At 36.3% G+C, this 19412-nt stretch overlaps 1 protein-coding gene across 4 annotated transcripts in view; it reads right to left on the bottom strand.

The window, feature by feature from the left end:
- LOC117345227 (nucleoporin NUP188 homolog) overlaps nt 1-19412 on the bottom strand; it is a 78337-nt gene that overhangs the window by 24327 nt on the left and 34598 nt on the right. For 3 of the 4 annotated variants that reach the window (XR_004536380.1, XM_033908254.1, XM_033908266.1), the window contains exons 26-35: nt 14530-14599; nt 12042-12161; nt 11602-11848; nt 8916-9005; nt 8524-8673; nt 6452-6621; nt 5740-5815; nt 5192-5289; nt 4080-4155; nt 3561-3695 (exon numbers count right to left, since the gene is read on the bottom strand). Coding sequence is in view for 3 of the 4 variants with exons in the window: in XM_033908254.1 (XP_033764145.1) it covers nt 3561-3695; nt 4080-4155; nt 5192-5289; nt 5740-5815; nt 6452-6621; nt 8524-8673; nt 8916-9005; nt 11602-11848; nt 12042-12161; nt 14530-14599 (1232 nt within the window). In the remaining variant the exon portion in view is untranslated. The remainder of the gene's footprint in view (nt 1-3560; nt 3696-4079; nt 4156-5191; nt 5290-5739; nt 5816-6451; nt 6622-8523; nt 8674-8915; nt 9006-11601; nt 11849-12041; nt 12162-14529; nt 14600-19412) is intronic. The other variant, XM_033908276.1, reaches the window with a different exon arrangement.

Raw genomic sequence — 19412 nt, 5'->3', positions numbered from 1 at the left:
GAGTTTGCTGCAGGTCATGACAATTTATTGTGAGTTTGTTGCGGGTCATGACAATTTATTGTGAGTTTGTTGTAGATCATGACAATTTATTGTGAGTTTGTTGTAGGTCATGACAATTTATTGTGAGTTTTGTAGATCATGACAATTTATTGTGAGTCTGTTGTAGGTCATGACAATTTATTGTGAGTTTGTTGTAGGTCATGACAATTTATTGTGAGTTTTGTAGATCATGACAATTTATTGTGAGTTTGTTGTAGGCCATGACAATTTATTGTGAGTTTGTTGTAGGTCATGACAATTTATTGTGAGTTTGTTGTAGGTCATGACAATTTATTGTGAGTTTGTTGTAGGTCATGACAATTTATTGTGAGTTTGTTGCGGGTCACGACAATTTATTGTGAGTTTGTTGCGGGTCATGACAATTTATTGTGAGTTTGTTGCAGGTCATGACAATTTATTGTGAGTTTGTTGTAGGTCATGACAATTTATTGTGAGTTTGTTGTAGGTCATGACAATTTATTGTGAGTTTGTTGCAGGTCATGACAATTTATTGTGAGTTTGCTGCAGGTCATGACAATTTATTGTGAGTTTGTTGCGGGTCATGACAATTTATTGTGAGTTTGTTGTAGATCATGACAATTTATTGTGAGTTTGTTGTAGGTCATGACAATTTATTGTGAGTTTGTTGTAGGTCATGACAATTTATTGTGAGTTTGTTGCAGGTCATGACAATTTATTGTGAGTTTGCTGCAGGTCATGACAATTTATTGTGAGTTTGTTGCGGGTCATGACAATTTATTGTGAGTTTGTTGTAGATCATGACAATTTATTGTGAGTTTGTTGTAGGTCATGACAATTTATTGTGAGTTTTGTAGATCATGACAATTTATTGTGAGTCTGTTGTAGGTCATGACAATTTATTGTGAGTTTGTTGTAGGTCATGACAATTTATTGTGAGTTTTGTAGATCATGACAATTTATTGTGAGTTTGTTGTAGGTCATGACAATTTATTGTGAGTTTGCTGTAGGTCATGACAATTTATTGTGAGTTTGTTGTAGGTCATGACAATTTATTGTGAGTTTGTTGTAGGTCATGACAATTTATTGTGAGTTTGTTGTAGGTCATGACAATTTATTGTGAGTTTGCTGTAGGTCATGACAATTTATTGTGAGTTTGCTGTAGGTCATGACAATTTATTGTGAGTTTGTTGTAGGTCATGACAATTTATTGTGAGTTTGTTGTAGGTCATGACAATTTATTGTGAGTTTGTTGTAGGTCATGACAATTTATTTTGAGTTTGTTGTAGGTCATGACAATTTATTAAGGTTTGATTTTGTATTGTTGAATGTCCAATCAACAGTTGTGGTCGTTAAAGGACAGCTTTATTTATAGATTAGAGGTCATTAAAGGACAGCTTTATTTATAGATTAGAGGTCATTAAAGGACAGCTTTATTTATAGATTAGAGGTCATTAAAGGACAGCTTTATTTATAGATTAGAGGTCATTAAAGGACAGCTTTATTTATAGATTAGAGGTCATTAAAGGACAGCCTTATTTATAGATTAGAGGTCATTAAAGGACAGCTTTATTTATAGATTAGAGGTCATTTAAGGACAGCCTTATTTATATATCAGAGGTATGTAACTGTCAGTTTGGTGACGGTTATGACAAAGTTATTGATAAATTTGCCTTACCTTTAGTTTGACCATGGTTATATCAAAGTTATTGATATAATTTTCTTACCTTCAGTTTTGCAATGGTTATGACAAAGTTATTGACAAAATTTGTTTACCTTCAGTTTTGCAATGGCTATGACAAAGTTTTTGATAGAATTTTCAATTTTCTTACCCTCAGTTTGGTAATGGTTATGACAAATTTTCTTACCCTCAGTTTGGTAATGGTTATGACAAAGTTTCTTACCCTCAGTTTGGTAATGGTTATGACAAAGTTTTCTTACCCTCAGTTTGGTAATGGTTATGGCAAAGTTTTCTTACCCTCAGTTTGGTAATGGTTATGACAAAGTTTCTTACCCTCAGTTTGGTAATGGTTATGACAAAGTTTTCTTACCCTCAGTTTGGTAATGGCTATGACAAAGTTTTCTTACCCTCAGTTTGGTAATGCTTATGACAAAGTTTTCTTACCCTCAGTTTGGTAATGGTTATGACAAATTTTCTTACCCTCAGTTTGGTAATGCTTATGACAAATTTTTTTACCCTCAGTTTGGTAATGCTTATGACAAATTTTCTTACCCTCAGTTTGGTAATGCTTATGACAAATTTTCTTACTTTCAGTTTGGTAATGCTTATGACAAATTTTCTTACCCTCAGTTTGGTAATGGTTATGACAAAGTTACTTACCCTCAGTTTGGTAATGGTTATGACAAAGTTTTCTTACCCTCAGTTTGGTAATGTCTATGACAAAGTTTCTTACCCTCAGTTTTGTAATGCTTATGACAAATTTTCTTACCCTCAGTTTGGTAATGGCTATGGCAAAGTTTTCTTACCCTCAGTTTGGTAATGGTTATGACAAATTTTCTTACCCTCAGTTTGGTAATGGTTATGACAAATTTTCTTACCCTCAGTTTGGTAATGCTTATGACAAATTTTCTTACCCTCAGTTTGGTAATGCTTATGACAAATTTTCTTACTTTCAGTTTGGTAATGCTTATGACAAATTTTCTTACCCTCAGTTTGGTAATGCTTATGACAAATTTTCTTACCCTCAGTTTGGTAATGCTTATGACAAATTTTCTTACCCTCAGTTTGGTAATGCTTATGACAAATTTTCTTACTTTCAGTTTGGTAATGCTTATGACAAATTTTCTTACCCTCAGTTTGGTAATGCTTATGACAAATTTTCTTACCCTCAGTTTGGTAATGCTTATGACAAATTTTCTTACTTTCAGTTTGGTAATGCTTATGACAAATTTTCTTACCCTCAGTTTGGTAATGGTTATGACAAAGTTTTCTTACCCTCAGTTTGGTAATGGTTATGACAAAGTTTTCTTACCCTTAGTTTGGTAATGGTTATGACAAAGTTTTCTTATCCTCAGTTTGGTAATGGTTATGACAAAGTTTTCTTACCTTTAGTTTGGTAATGATTATGACAAAGTTTCTTACCCTCAGTTTGGTAATGATTATGACAAAGTTTCTTTCCCTCAGTTTGGTAATGGTTATGACAAAGTTTCTTTCCCTCAGTTTGGTAATGGTTATGACAATGTTTTCTTACCCTCAGTTTGGTAATGGTTATGACAATGTTTTCTTACCCTCAGTTTGGTAATGGTTATGACAAAGTTTTCTTACCCTCAGTTTGGTAATGGTTATGACAAAGTTTTCTTACCCTCAGTTTGGTAATGGTTATGACGAAGTTTCTTACCCTCAGTTTGGTAATGGTTATGACAAAGTTTCTTTCCCTCAGTTTGGTAATGCTTATGACAAAGTTTCTTACCCTCAGTTTGGTAATGGTTATGACAAAGTTTTCTTACCCTCAGTTTGGTAATGGTTATGACAAAGTTTTCTTATCCTCAGTTTGGTAATGGTTATGACAAAGTTTTCTTACCCTCAGTTTGGTAATGGTTATGACAAAGTTTTTCCAGGCCATGAGGAGTTGTAAAGTTGGATGATCAGCCAGGTTGTCCGCTGGAGACTGTGACTCGGACTTCTCAGCCTGTGTCACCACACAGTCTCGTACATACTAGGATATAGAAATAGTTCTATGTTATCTCACATTCACTTACAGGAGACACATATCAATAACAAGTAATCTACAGTTTCGATTAAACTTACATGATGGTAAAAACTTAACATGATAAAAAAAATTCTTATCAGAACATGTTTATTAACACAAAATGTTGGGTAATATATCTATTTCATCATTAACAAAATAGGTATTGCCATTTTATTGTTACCAGCCTTGCATCACATATATCTATTTCATATTAACAAAATAGGTATTGCCATTTTATTGTTACCAGCCTTGCATCACATATATCTATTTCATATTAACAAAATAGGTATTGCCATTTTATTGTTACCAGACTGAGTGTATATTACATCTCTGTTATAAACTAATACTTACCCCAGACCAATACTTCCATCGGTTCGCATCACTGACATCAGCTAGAACCTTCTTCAGCTTGCCATCTAGTTTTGTACTACAAAGAACCATAACAAACTGTAAAATAATAATTTCTTTTGGGATTTTTATACTCATCACCTTAATCTGACAATGAATTCCGATATCCTGGAATTAGTGAAATATTAATACAAGAGGCCCAATGGGCTTACAACACTCATCTGGTTTTCTCTATTTCAATGATTCAAGGTCTATAAGTTAATTAAGACAAGCTACTTAATGAGTGTATTTAGCAAAGTTGACTCCTGTAACATCGAGTATCGGTCAAGGTCATTAACTATGCTAAAACTTCACCCAAAAAAACAATTAGTTAAACATCATGATCCAAGGCCTTTTGGTAAACTAGCATAATCAGAATTGGTTTGACTTTACACCAGGACCCTGCAAGATAAATATTACAATATATTGTAGACCTTTTAATCAGAAGTTCAATAAATGTTTACAATAAATTTGACCCCTGAGACCATGAATATGGGTATACGTAGTCGCATATTTCATATTATAGTGACTTTGAAAATAGAGAAAGGTAATTTATAAGCCAAATCTTTACAACACTCAATCACAGTTACCTGCTGCCAAAATATAATGTATATGAATCTTCTAGAATGTGAAAAGAAGATTGTTAAATATTTTAACATATACGACCTCGGTAACTTTGAAAGCAGGTCAATGTCATTGGTTTGAGGAAAGTTTAGAGCACTCCATAGCAGGTACCTGCTTGCCGAAGATTAGTACCTCTGGTCAGTGTTAAGAACATTATCAGAAGATTCTCAAAAGAATTACGCTGTCTTTGACCCTGACCTTGGAAATAGGTCAAGGTCATTTATATGAGGAAACTTAAACATACCTCCTGGCAAAATATCAGTACCCAGTTGATAACAGTTTTCTAGAAGAAAAAAATTAAAATTGACAGACAGACCTATGGTAGATGCTTACTCCTGCACCATACCATAAACTTACTGGCAATTTGTGTAATGTGAGCTTATAAACCTTAGGCTGAAGTCTCCACTACCATGTCAGGGATGGACCAACACACATGTAATCAGGGGTATTACCTGTGACGATGTATTCCATACCTGGTAACTGTGTATATCTCCTCTGAAAGTATCCTCAACACAAATGCGATTGTTCGCACCTGGTAGGGGACAGCAATCTACAAACATAAAATCATGTTCATTCTGTAAAAACTGACCCGATTTTAATCACCAATATTCTATAAAAACTGACCTGATTTTAATGACCAGTATTCTATAAAAACTTACCTGATTTTAATGACCAATATTCTATAAAAACTGACCTGATTTTAATGACCAATATTCTGTAAAAACTGACCCGATTATAATGACCAATATTCTATAAAAACTGACCTGATTTTAATGACCAATATTCTGTAAAAACTTACCTGATTTTAATGACCAATATTCTGTAAAAAATGACCTGATTTTAATTACCAATATTCTGTAAAAACTCACAAAGACCAATAAATTCTTTCACTGTTTAGTGAGACAAGAGGATCTGAACCTAAAGGGAGATTCTTGAACAAACAAACATGAAACTTCTCAAGTTTAAACATGGTTAAGTACAGATGTAGAATAAATATTACCTGTGACTCATCGTCTTCTCCCGGGGATGGCAGGTCTCTGGTCAGTGGGGCACATACACTCAACCAAAAATTGGCCCTGAATAGAAAACACACTTTTACACAGTAAATCTATAGTAAGTTGGCCCTGAATGGAAAACACACTTTTACACAGTAAATCTATAGTAAGATTTAATAAGTATCTCAGCGTAATAAGAATACCCTAAATTGGTGTTGATGGATAGTGTGTTAATAATTTTCTAAACATCATAAATAAAGAACTTGACCTTCAGACCTGAGAAGAAATCTAAATCCAGCATTTTAGGTAAGAAAGAAGTATAAAGTATTAAATTTTAGTAAATCTAATGAGCAATATTTTGTAAAAACTCACTAAGACCAATAAATTCCTCAACTCTTTAGCGAGACAAGAGGATCTGAACCAAAAGGGAGATTCTTGAGTAAACAAACATGAAACTCTACACTTACCCTGTCCCGAGTACAGACTCGACTGTTTACCCTATAAACCCTACACTTACCCTGTCCCGAGTACAGACTCGACTGTTTACCCTATAAACTCTACACTTACCCTATCCTGAGTACAGACTCGACTGTTTACCCTATAAACTCTACACTTACCCTATCCTGAGTACAGACTCGACTGTTTACCCTATAAACTCTACACTTACCCTGTCCTGAGTACAGACTCGACTGTTTACCCTATAAACTCTACACTTACCGTGTCCTGAGTACAGACATGGCTGTGTCCCTTAGCCCTGCCCAAAGGGCGTGTATAAAGTCCATACAGGCACACAACAAATCTGGGGGACACATGTACTCTCCCTGTTTCTTAACATCCATAAGATCTAGTACTGTCTGGAGGCAGCTTGTTTTACCCAGGGAGAGATCCTACAACAAAAACCAGCTAGTTTTACTCAAGAAGAGATCCTACAACAAAAAACAGCTTGTTTTACCCAGGGAGATATCCTAGAATACAAAACAGCTAGTTTTACCCAGGGAGAGATCCTAAAATACAAAACAGCTAGTTTTACCCAGGGAGCGATCCTACAGTACAAAACAGCTAGTTTTACTCAGGGAGAGATCCTACAATACAAAACAGTTAGTTTTACCCAGGGAGAGATCCTATAGTACAAAACAGCTAGTTTTACCCAGGGAGAGATCCTAAAATACAAAACAGTTAGTTTTACCCAGGAAGAGATCCTACAGTACAAAACAGCTAGTTTTACCCAGGGAGAGATCCTACAATACAAAACAGCTAGTTTTACCCAGAGAGAGATCTACAGTACAAAACAGTTAGTTTTACCCAGGGAGAGATCCTACAGTACAAAAGCTAGTTTTACCCAGGGAGAGATTCTACAATACAAAACAGCTTGTTTTACCCAGGGAGAGATCCTACAATACAAAACAGCTAGTTTTACCCAGGGAGAGATCCTACAACACAAAACAGCAAGTTTTACCCAGGGAGACATCCTACAATACAAAACAGCTAGTTTTACCCAGGGAGAGATCCTACAACACAAAACAGCTTGTTTTACCCAGGGAGAGATCCTACAGTACGAAACAGCTAGTTTTACCCAGGGTGAGATCCTACAGTACAAAACAGTTAGTTTTACCCAGGGAGAGATCCTACAGTACAAAACAGCAAGTTCTCCCATGAGAGAGATCCTACAATACAAAACAGCTAGTTTTACCCAGGGAGAGATCCTACAATACAAAACAGCTAGTTTTACCTAGGGAGAGATCCTAAAATACAAAACAGCTAGTTTTACCCAGGGAGAGATCCTACAGTACAAAACAGCAAGTTTTACCCTGAGAGAGATCCTAAAATACAAAACAGTTAGTTTTACCCAGGGAGAGATTCTACAATACAAAACAGCTTGTTTTACCCAGGGAGAGATCCTACAATACAAAACAGCTAGTTTTACCTAGGGAGAGATTCTACAATACAAAACAGCTAGTTTTACCCAGGGAGAGATCCTAGAATACATAACAGCAAGTTTTACCCAGGGAGAGATCCTACAATACAAAACAGCTTGTTTTACCCAGGGAGAGATCCTACAATACAAAACAGCTTGTTTTACCCAGGGAGAGATCCTACAATACAAAACAGCTAGTTTTACCCAGGGAGAGATCCTACAACACAAAACAGCAAGTTTTACCCAGGGAGAGATCCTACAATACAAAACAGCTTGTTTTACCCAGGGAGAGATCCTACAATACAAAACAGCTAGTTTTACCCAGGGAGAGATCCTACAGTACAAAACAGCAAGTTTTACCCAGGGAGAGATCCTACAATACAAAACAGCAAGTTTTACCCAGGGAGAGATCCTACAATACAAAACAGCAAGTTTTACCCAGGGAGAGATCCTACAATACAAAACAGCAAGTTTTACCCAGGAAGAGATCCTAAAATACAAAACAGCTTGTTTTACCCAGGGAGAGATCCTACAATACAAAACAGCTTGTTTTACCCAGGGAGAGATCCTACAATACAAAACAGCAAGTTTTACCCAGGGAGAGATCCTACAGTACGAAACAGCTAGTTTTACCCAGGGAGAGATCCTACAATACAAAACAGTTAGTTTTACCCAGGGAGAGATCCTACAGTACGAAACAGTTAGTTTTACCCAGGGAGAGATCCTACAGTACGAAACAGCTAGTTTTACCCAGGGAGAGATTCTACAATACAAATGATATGAACATGTACTGTCATCTGTGGACATTAAACCATGAAGATTAAAGAAGATCAGAACTGAAGTGTTCGAGAGATGACACCACAGCTTCCTATACCTTTTTGTTGGCACTTGTTGCAGAAGCATCTGTCCCCGAGGCTGTCATGGCCTCAGCTGGCTGAACGTTAAGGAAGATTTCTATCAGGCCTGGCTGTGCCTCTACACACACCGACAACAGCTCCAAGATGACAACCTTCAGGCGCAGGTCCTTAACAAAGATGAGGAAAATATTATCTTCAAAATCTACATATAAATTCTTACATAGCAGGGCAGTGGTGTAATTATCTCATCGAAGCCTTATTTACTAGGAGTTAAGAAAATCTAAACTTGACAATTTGGAGTGAAAATAGGGGAGAGTTGACATGAATGCAGAGTTGACACTTCATTAACTGTTTTTCAAACTTTAGTGTTAAATGAAAATAGATATCAATATTTAAGTTAAGAGATTACCTCTGTGACAGCCTGTAAACGGGAGAGGTACATGTCCCTGATGGTCTCCGCATCCCCGCCTAGACAGGCCAATATGGACATCCGCGACACCTAGACAAGCGGGTTATACTAATTACGATAATAACCATTATGTGTCACATGTTAGTACTGATGTTGTTTGCATTATAAGTCTATCATACCATAAACAGCAAATACAAAGGTGGAGGCTCCTTGTAGTAGCTGATGGATACCTCATTATAAGTCTATCATACCATAAACAGCAAATGCAAAGCAGAGGCTCCTTGTAGTAGCTGATGGATACCTAACTGTATAAGATACTAGACTTGTTCCATGCTATCAAGAGATTGGGGTGACGAGTCTTGCCTATGGACATAGCAATAACACAAGAGGATGATCTATGATCTACCATCCAGAGAAATGTCTAGAGAGGGGATCAAAGCACAAACCTGAGATCAACACAAGAGAACTACTGTGAGCATTAAACATCAACACTAGAGAAGTACTGATGGTCTACTGTCTGACTTCAGTATTAAACATCAACACTAGAGAACTACTGTCTGACTTCAGTATTAAACATCAACACTAGAGAACTACTGTCTGACTTCAGTATTAAACATCAACACTAGAGAACTACTGTCTGACTTCAGCATTAAACATCAACGCTAGAGAAGTACTGATGGTCTACTGTCTGACTTCAGTATTAAACATCAACACTAGAGAACTACTGTGTGACTTCAGTATTAAACATCAACACTAGAGAACTACTGTCTGACTTCAGTATTAAACATCAACACTAGAGAACTACTGTCTGACTTCAGTATTAAAGATCAACACTAGAGAACTACTGTCTGACTTCAGTATTAAACATCAACACTAGAGAACTACTGTGTGACTTCAGCATTAAACATCAACACTAGAGAACTACTGTCTGACTTCAGTATTAAACATCAACACTAGAGAACTACTGTGTGACTTCAGCATTAAACATCAACACTAGAGAACTACTGTCTGACTTCAGTATTAAACATCAACACTAGAGAAGTACTGTGTGACTTCAGCATTAAACATCAACACTAGAGAACTACTGTCTGGCTTCAGTATTAAAGATCAACACTAGAGAACTACTGTCTGACTTCAGTATTAAAGATCAACACTAGAGAACTACTGTCTGACTTCAGTATTAAACATCAACACTAGAGAAGTACTGATGGTCTACTGTCTGACTTCAGTATTAAACATCAACACTAGAGAACTACTGTGTGACTTCAGCATTAAACATCAACACTAGAGAACTACTGTCTGACTTCAGTATTAAACATCAACACTAGAGAACTACTGTCTGACTTCAGTATTAAAGATCAACACTAGAGAACTACTGATGGTCTACTGTCTGACTTCAGTATTAAACATCAACACTAGAGAACTACTGTCTGACTTCAGTATCAAAGATCAACACTAGAGAACTACTGTCTGACTTCAGTATTAAACATCAACACTAGAGAAGTACTGTCTGACTTCAGTATTAAAGATCAACACTAGAGAACTACTGTCTGACTTCAGTATTAAACATCAACACTAGAGAACTACTGATGGTCTACTGTCTGACTTCAGTATTAAACATCAACACTAGAGAACTACTGTGTGACTTCAGTATTAAAGATCAACACTAGAGAACTACTGTCTGACTTCAGTATTAAAGATCAACACTAGAGAACTACTGATGGTCTACTGTCTGACTTCAGTATTAAACATCAACACTAGAGAACTACTGTCTGACTTCAGTATTAAAGATCAACACTAGAGAACTACTGTCTGACTTCAGTATTAAACATCAACACTAGAGAACTACTGATGGTCTACTGTCTGACTTCAGTATTAAACATCAACACTAGAGAACTACTGTCTGACTTCAGTATTAAAGATCAACACTAGAGAACTACTGTCTGACTTCAGTATTAAAGATCAACACTAGAGAAGTACTGATGGTCTACTGTCTGACTTCAGTATTAAAGATCAACACTAGAGAAGTACTGATGGTCTACTGTCTGACTTCAGTATTAAACATCAACACTAGAAAACTACTGTCTGACTTCAGTATTAAAGATCAACACTAGAGAAGTACTGATGGTCTACTGTCTGACTTCAGTATTAAAGATCAACACTAGAGAAGTACTGATGGTCTACTGTCTGACTTCAGTATTAAACCAACAATCAAGTATAGCAACAGTAACATATTGTAACATCACTTATCAATACGAATGTAAATAAATACTGATTCTAACACCCCTCTCCCAACCAAACATACCAGTTGAAGATGCATTAGTGACCATTGTACATGTAATGAAATTGACGTTATTTAAATTTCTAATGATCAGGGTATCGTTTCACAAAGCTCAGTAACTAACAAGCGTTCATAAATATTTACAAAAAAGTTACGCAAAACTTACGAAGTTTGTCAGCGCGTTACACAAAGGTGTTCATAACTTTTTCGTATCTTACGTACAGGGACTAGTCTATACCCTACCAGAGCCAGTCGTTTGATGAGAATTAACGGATAGACTGATGTACAGGACCCTACCAGTGCCAGTCGTTTGAGGAGAATTAACGGATAGACTGAGGTACAGGACCCTACCAGAGCCAGTCGTTTGATGAGAATTAACGGATAGACTGATGTACAGGACCCTACCAGTGCCAGTCGTTTGAGGAGAAGGCAGGCAAGAGCTGGAAGTCGGGGGTTGTGTTTGTGGTAGATGTAGCTGGCAATGGTCGCCACTATGTGTTGTGTTTGTCTCCCCGCAGGCTGGGATGACAGTGCACTCTCCACAGGAGACAGAGGCTGGTCTGGAGACTTCAGTAGAAGCAGACGATTTAGAACGGAGAACGACATCTGTACTAACTGTATCATCTCAGCTCCTGAACCAGCTGCTTCAAAACTGTAACACAACAGTAAAACTGTTTTATATTCATGTTATATAAGATGTCATATAAGATGTTGTAATTTCTGTGGCCACGGAATATCATGGGATAAATTATGTTTATTAAGCAGATTTATCTGGTTAAATATCCTAATATGAACTTGAAAAGACCTTCCACACAAAGCTGAACGGCATATAAAGCTAAGATTACCTTCCCTGTTGTATGAGGGCCATTTCTATGGTATCAGCTCCCATGGCGATGAGCTCCAGTAGGGAGCGGCCAGCCTCCGTAAACAACAGACTATATACACACACCTCCTGTAGGTGGGGTCTGTAACACAGAGGCAAGCAATTACATGTAAAACCAGTGAATTATCACTGACAGGAAACCAGATTGAAAACCAGCAGAATTATCTCTTTCACGAAAAAAAAAAAGTTGGAAAATCAGTTGTTAAATAGTAACAAGAATTACATATAATTATGTCGCAAATACCAAACTTTGTTGAAATTTGAGTATTTTTCCAAAAACCGAGAAACCCTCCACTTGAAAGTACAGAAGCACCCTGTATACAATATAGGCATGTGTAATGTGTTGACGCATTGCAAAACAAATTCCGCAAAAAAAGGTAATTCTCCTTATTCACCTAAATGTCATTATTACCCCAAAAATCACTATTTCTGAAAAGTGAGAAGAAAAAAATCTGATATAGTATAGAATTTATTCCAATTTGACTATAAACTAAAATTGAAACTTGAAGGGAGAAGAAATAATTAAGATTTTAATATCAATTTCTCAAAATCTAGGTTTTTAACTAAAAAAATGCAGCAAAAAATCAAAATTCAAACAATCTATAGGTTGTATTGAGTTGTCCATCCTACAAATATATTCCAGGTTCTGTTGAAATAACATTCATTTGATACTTTTGTGAAGTTAAGCTAACACAAATCTTTCAAACCTAGATTAACAACATCCATAATTTCCAGAGTCAATAGACCATAAATTCTGCATGATATTCTGTAAATAAAGGCTGTGTTGAGATGTCCACTATGTGATCTGGCTATATGATATTCTGTAAATAAAGGCTGTGTTGAGATGTCCACTATGTGATCTGGCTATATGATATTCTGTAAATAAAGGCTGTGTTGAGATGTCCACTATGTGATCTGACTGTATGATATTCTGTAAATAAAGGCTGTGTTGAGATGTCCACTATGTGATCTGGCTATATGATATTCTGTAAATAAAGGCTGTGTTGAGATGTCCACTATGTGATCTGACTGTATGATATTCTGTAAATAAAGGCTGTGTTGAGATGTCCACTATGTGATCTGACTGGATGATATTCTGTAAATAAAGGTTGAGTTGAGATGTCCACTTTTGTGATCTGACTGGATGATATTTTGTAAATAAAGGTTGTGTTGAGATGTCCATTATTGTGATCTGACTGGATGATATTCTGTAAATAAAGGCTGTGTTGAGATGTCCACTATGTGATCTGACTGGATGATATTCTGTAAATAAAGGCTGTGTTGAGATGTCCACTATGTGATCTGACTGGATGATATTCTGTAAATAAAGGCTGTGTTGAGATGTCCACTATGTGATCTGACTGGATGATATTCTGTAAATAAAGGCTGTGTTGAGATGTCCACTATGTGATCTGACTGGATGATATTCTGTAAATAAAGGCTGTGTTGAGATGTCCACTAAGTGATCTAACTATATAATATTCTGTAAATGAATGCTGTGTTGAGATGTCCACTATGTGATCTGACTGGATGATATTCTGTAAATAAAGGCTGTGTTGAGATGTCCACTATGTGATCTAGCTGGATGATATTCTGTAAATAAAGGCTGTGTTGAGATGTCCACTATGTGATCTAACTGGATGATATTCTGTAAATAAAGGCTGTGTTGAGATGTCCACTATGTGATCTGACTGTATGATATTCTGTAAATAAAGGCTGTGTTGAGATGTCCATTATGTGATCTAACTATATGATATTCTGTAAATAAAGGCTGTGTTGAGATGTCCACTAAGTGATCTAACTATATAATATTCTGTAAATGAAGGCTGTGTTGAGATGTCCACTATGTGATCTGACTGGATGATAGTCTGTAAATGAAGGCTGTGTTGAGATGTCCACTATGTGATCTGACTGGATGATATTCTGTAAATAAAGGCTGTGTTGAGATGTCCACTGTATGTAAGTGATCTAACTGGATGATATTGTGTAAATAAAGGCTGTGTTGAGATGTCCACTATGTGATCTGACTGTTTGATATTCTGTAAATAAAGGCTGTGTTGAGATGTCCACTATGTGATATGACTGGATGATATTCTGTAAATAAAGGCTGTGTTGAGATGTCCACTATGTGATCTAACTGGATGATATTCTGTAAATGAAGGCAGTGTTTAGATGTCCACTATGTGATCTAACTGGATGATATTCTGTAAATAAAGGTTGTGTTGAGATGTCCACTATGTGATCTGACTGGATGATATTCTGTAAATAAAGGCTGTGTTGAGATGTCCACTAAGTGATCTGACTGGATGATATTCTGTAAATAAAGGCTGTGTTGAGATGTCCACTATGTGATCTAACTATATGCCAAGTTCAGTTAAAGGAAATGTTCCCTAACAATGCCTACCTGTTCACCAACCAACTGGAAGGAAATATTTACTAACAATGCCTACCTGTTTGACTTCTTCCTGTTTTCTGTCAAAAAGGTCAGAATTTGGTGAAATATGTCCAGACACTTTTGCCCTGAAAAAAGGATCATCATGATATCTGTATATGAGATACTTTTATATGGCAGTAAAAGTCTTATCATTACCATGGATCTGTATATTAGATACTTTAAGATGGCAGTAAAAATTTTTTTTTTTTTTTTTTTTTCAAACAAACATTTTATTCACTCAGATTTATAACAATACACATTACAATATTTGTCCTCTCACAAGAGGGCTCTCACTCGTCATACTTCATTCACACACTGATTTAATTTACTAGTTTCCATATTGTGTACTGTACCTTATATATCTATTGACTAGGCCTAAAAAATAAAAATAAACAAGAGGCCCATGGGCCTTAACGGTCATCTGACAAACACTTACACTTACAGCAGGGACACACCCCTCAATCCAGCATTATTACCATAAATTATTTATCTCAGCCAGTTATGTTTTAGATCAAATTTGGTTTTTATCCATTTAGCTTGTGCAGGAAGAGCAGCATCATAAAACAAAATTTTAGCCAAGTTCCCATTTTTGGGGCATGCCTCTCTGTCTGAATGGGTCAGACAAGACTCATTTATATCAATTAGGATTGCCTTTCCCCAATGATGTTTCATACTAAATATGGTTGTAATCAATTAAGGCATTAAGGAGGAATTGCATTTTTAAGAAATGTTTAACCTAAGCGCTCCTTTTGCCCCATCTTTTTTTCCCCAGGGGTCAGACCTGTCTCATTAAAAAATATGATTGCCGTCACCTTATGTTTCACATCAAATTAGGTTGTAATCCACCAAAAGGTTAGGGAGGATTAGGATTTAACAGCAAATATTCACCAAAGTTCCCCTTTTGGGGCCCTGCCCCTCAGGCCCCGGGGGTCACACTAGCCTCGCTTATATAAAATATGACCACCCTTCCCAAAGGATGTTTCACACCATATTTCGTATTAATCCACCCAAGGGTTAGAGAGAAGTAGGATTTATAGCAAAAATTCACCAAAATTCCCCTTTTGGGGCCCCGTCCCTCTGGCCCTAGGGGTCAAACCAGCCTCATTTATATAAGATATGATTGTCCTCCTCCAATGATGTTTCACACCAAATTTGGTAATAATTCACTATGGGGGTTAGGAGGAGTAGTATTTTGAAGCAAAATTTCATCAAAGTTCCCCTTTTGGGGCCCTGCCCTTCTAGCCCCAGGGGCCACACCAGCCTCATTTATATAAAATATGACCACCCTCCCCCAATGATGTTTCACACCAGATCTTGTTGAAATCCACCAAAGGGTAAAGGGGGAGTAGGATTTTATAGCAAATATCCACCAAAGTTCCCTATTTGGGGCCCGGCCCCTCTGGCCCCAGGGGTCAGACCAGCCTCGTTTATATAAAATATGATTGTCCTCCTCCAACGATGTTCCACACCAAATTTTGTAATAATCTACTTTTGGGTTTTGGAGGAGTAGTATTTTAAAGCAAAATTTCATCAAAGTTGCCCTTTTGGGGCCCTGCACCTCTGGCCCTAGGGGTCAAACCAGCCTCATTTATATAAAATATGACCGCCCTCCCCAAATGATGTTTCACAACATATCTGGTTGAAATCCACTAAAGGGTTAAGGAGGAGTAGGATTTTATAGCAAAATTTCATCAAAGTTCCCCATTTGGGGCCCCGCCCATCAGGCCCCAGGGGTCACACTAGCCTCATTTATATAAAATATGACTGCCCTCCCCAAATGATGTTTCACAACATATCTGGTTGAAATCCACTAAAGGGTTAAGGAGGAGTAGGATTTTATAGCAAAATTTCATCAAAGTTCCCCATTTGGGGCCCCACCCCTCAGGCCCTAGGGGTCACACCAGCCTCATTTATATAAAATATGATCACCCTCCCCAAATGATGTTTCACACAATATCTGGTTGAAATCCACCAAAGGGTTAAGGAGGAGTAGGATTTTATAGCAAAATTTCATCAAAGTTCCCCATTTGGGGCCCCGCCCCTCAGGCCCCAGGGGTCACACCAACTTCATTTATATAAAATATGACCGCCCTCCCCCAATGATGTTTCACACCAAATTTAGTTGTAATCCACCCAAGGGTAAAGCAGGAGTAGGATTTTATAGTAATATTCACCTAAGTTCCCTTTTTGGGGCCCCGCTCTTCTGGCCCCAGGGGTCAGACCAGCCTCATTTATATAAAATATGATTGCCCTCTCCCAATGATGCTTCAAACCAAATTTGGAAGTAATCCACCCAAGCGTTAAGGAGGAGTAGCGTTTTGAAAGAAAAAGTTTACGGACGGCGCACGGCGGACGGCGCACGGCGCACGGCGGACGACGACGGACGAAGCACGATGACTATAGGTCATCCTGACCCTTTGGGTCAGATGACCTAAAAATATATTACACGGTTTTTGTGTTTTGTTTTTTTTAAATCCGCTTATCCGACAACCGTATCGTTGTATTACCCGCCATGCTTACATTTCCGGTTTATATTGGGCATGTGGATTGTGTGTGTGCAGTGTACGTATCGTCTAGTGATTATCGAGTTCGATGCAACGTTATTTTTATTAACTTCATGGTAAGTACTTACTATTAAAATTAAATTTGTATCTTGACAATATCTGCGTATTGAAATTTGCTAATGTCTGTTTCCTTCACGTGTGCGTTTTGTTTTTTCACTCCACGTGGTCGTGATCTGCCGGTGCCTGTGAAAATCTTATCATTACGATTGATCTGTATATTAGATAATTTTATATGGCAGTAAAAATCTTATCATTACGATTGATCTGTATATTAGATACTTTAAGAAGGCAGTAAAAGTCTGATCATTACCATGGATCTGTGTATTAGATACTTTTATATGGCAGTAAATATCCAATCAGTACGATACATTTGCCTATGGTTAATTTGGTAAGACATTGTCCTACTTAGCATGTTCTAGAGGTGGAGGAAAGCCAGAGTTCCCGGAGAAAAACTACTGGCCTACTTTGAGACAGATATTCTATGTCATTTATACTTTGAGACAGATATTCTATGTCATTTATACTTTGAGACAGATATTCTATGTCGTTTATACATTGAGACAGATATTCCATGTTGTTTATACTTTGAGACAGATATTCCATGTTGTTTATACTTTGAGATAGATACTCTATGTTGTTTATACTTTGAGATAGATATTCTATGTTGTTTATACTTTGAGACAGATACTCTATGTCGTTTATACTTTGAGATAGATATTCCATGTTGTTTACACTTTGAGACAGATATTCTATGTTGTTTATACTTTGAGACAGATATTCCATGTTGTTTATACTTTGAGACAGATATTCTATGTCGTTTATACTTTGAGACAGATATTCTATGTTGTTTATACTTTGAGACAGATATTCTATGTTGTTTATACTTTGAGACAGATACTCTATGTCGTTTATACTTTGAGATAGATATTCTATGTTGTTTATACTTTGAGACAGATACTCTATGTCGTTTATACTTTGAGATAGATATTCTATGTCGTTTATACTTTGAGACAGATACTCCATGTTGTTTATACTTTGAGACAGATATTCTATGTTGTTTATACTTTGAGACAGATATTCTATGTTGTTTACACTTTGAGACAGATATTCTATGTCGTTTATACTTTGAGACAGATACTCCATGTTGTTTATACTTTGAGACAGATATTCTATGTTGTTTATACTTTGAGATAGATATTCTATGTCGTTTATACTTTGAGACAGATATTCCATGTCGTTTATACTTTGAGACAGATACCCCATGTCGTTTATACTTTGAGACAGATATTCTATGTCGTTTATACTTTGAGACAGATATTCCATGTTGTTTATACTTTGAGACAGATACTCTATGTCGTTTATACTTTGAGACAGATATTCTATGTCGTTTACACTTTGAGACAGAAAATCTATGTTGTTTACACTTTGAGACAGATACTCTATGTCGTTTATACTTTGAGACAGATATTCTATGTCGTTTATACTTTGAGACAGATATTCTATGTCATTTATACTTTGAGACAGATACTTAACATTGTTTATACTTTGAGACAGATATTCTATGTCGTTTATACTTTGAGACAGATATTCTATGTTGTTTATACTTTGAGACAGATATTCTATGTCGTTTATACTTTGAGATAGATATTCCATGTTGTTTACACTTTGAGACAGATATTCTATGTTGTTTATACTTTGAGACAGATATTCCATGTTGTTTATACTTTGAGACAGATATTCTATGTCGTTTATACTTTGAGACAGATATTCTATGTTGTTTATACTTTGAGACAGATATTCTATGTTGTTTATACTTTGAGACAGATACTCTATGTCGTTTATACTTTGAGACAGATATTCTATGTCGTTTATAATTTGAGACAGATATTCTATGTCGTTTATACTTTGAGACAGATATTCTATGTCGTTTATACTTTGAGACAGATATTCTATGTCGTTTATACTTTGAGACAGATATTCTATGTCATTTATACTTTGAGACAGATATTCTATGTTGTTTATACTTTGAGACAGATATTCTATGTTGTTTATACTTTGAGACAGATACTCTATGTCGTTTATACTTTGAGATAGATATTCTATGTCGTTTATACTTTGAGACAGATACTCCATGTTGTTTATACTTTGAGACAGATATTCTATGTTGTTTATACTTTGAGACAGATATTCTATGTTGTTTACACTTTGAGACAGATATTCTATGTCGTTTATACTTTGAGACAGATACTCCATGTTGTTTATACTTTGAGACAGATATTCTATGTTGTTTATACTTTGAGATAGATATTCTATGTCGTTTATACTTTGAGACAGA

The sequence above is a fragment of the Pecten maximus genome, chromosome 2, assembly GCF_902652985.1.
Source record: "Pecten maximus chromosome 2, xPecMax1.1, whole genome shotgun sequence".
In the NCBI taxonomy this organism is placed as follows: domain Eukaryota; kingdom Metazoa; phylum Mollusca; class Bivalvia; order Pectinida; family Pectinidae; genus Pecten; species Pecten maximus.
The sequence above is the reverse complement of the archived record's forward strand: the minus strand, read 5'-3'. Positions and strand labels throughout refer to the sequence as shown.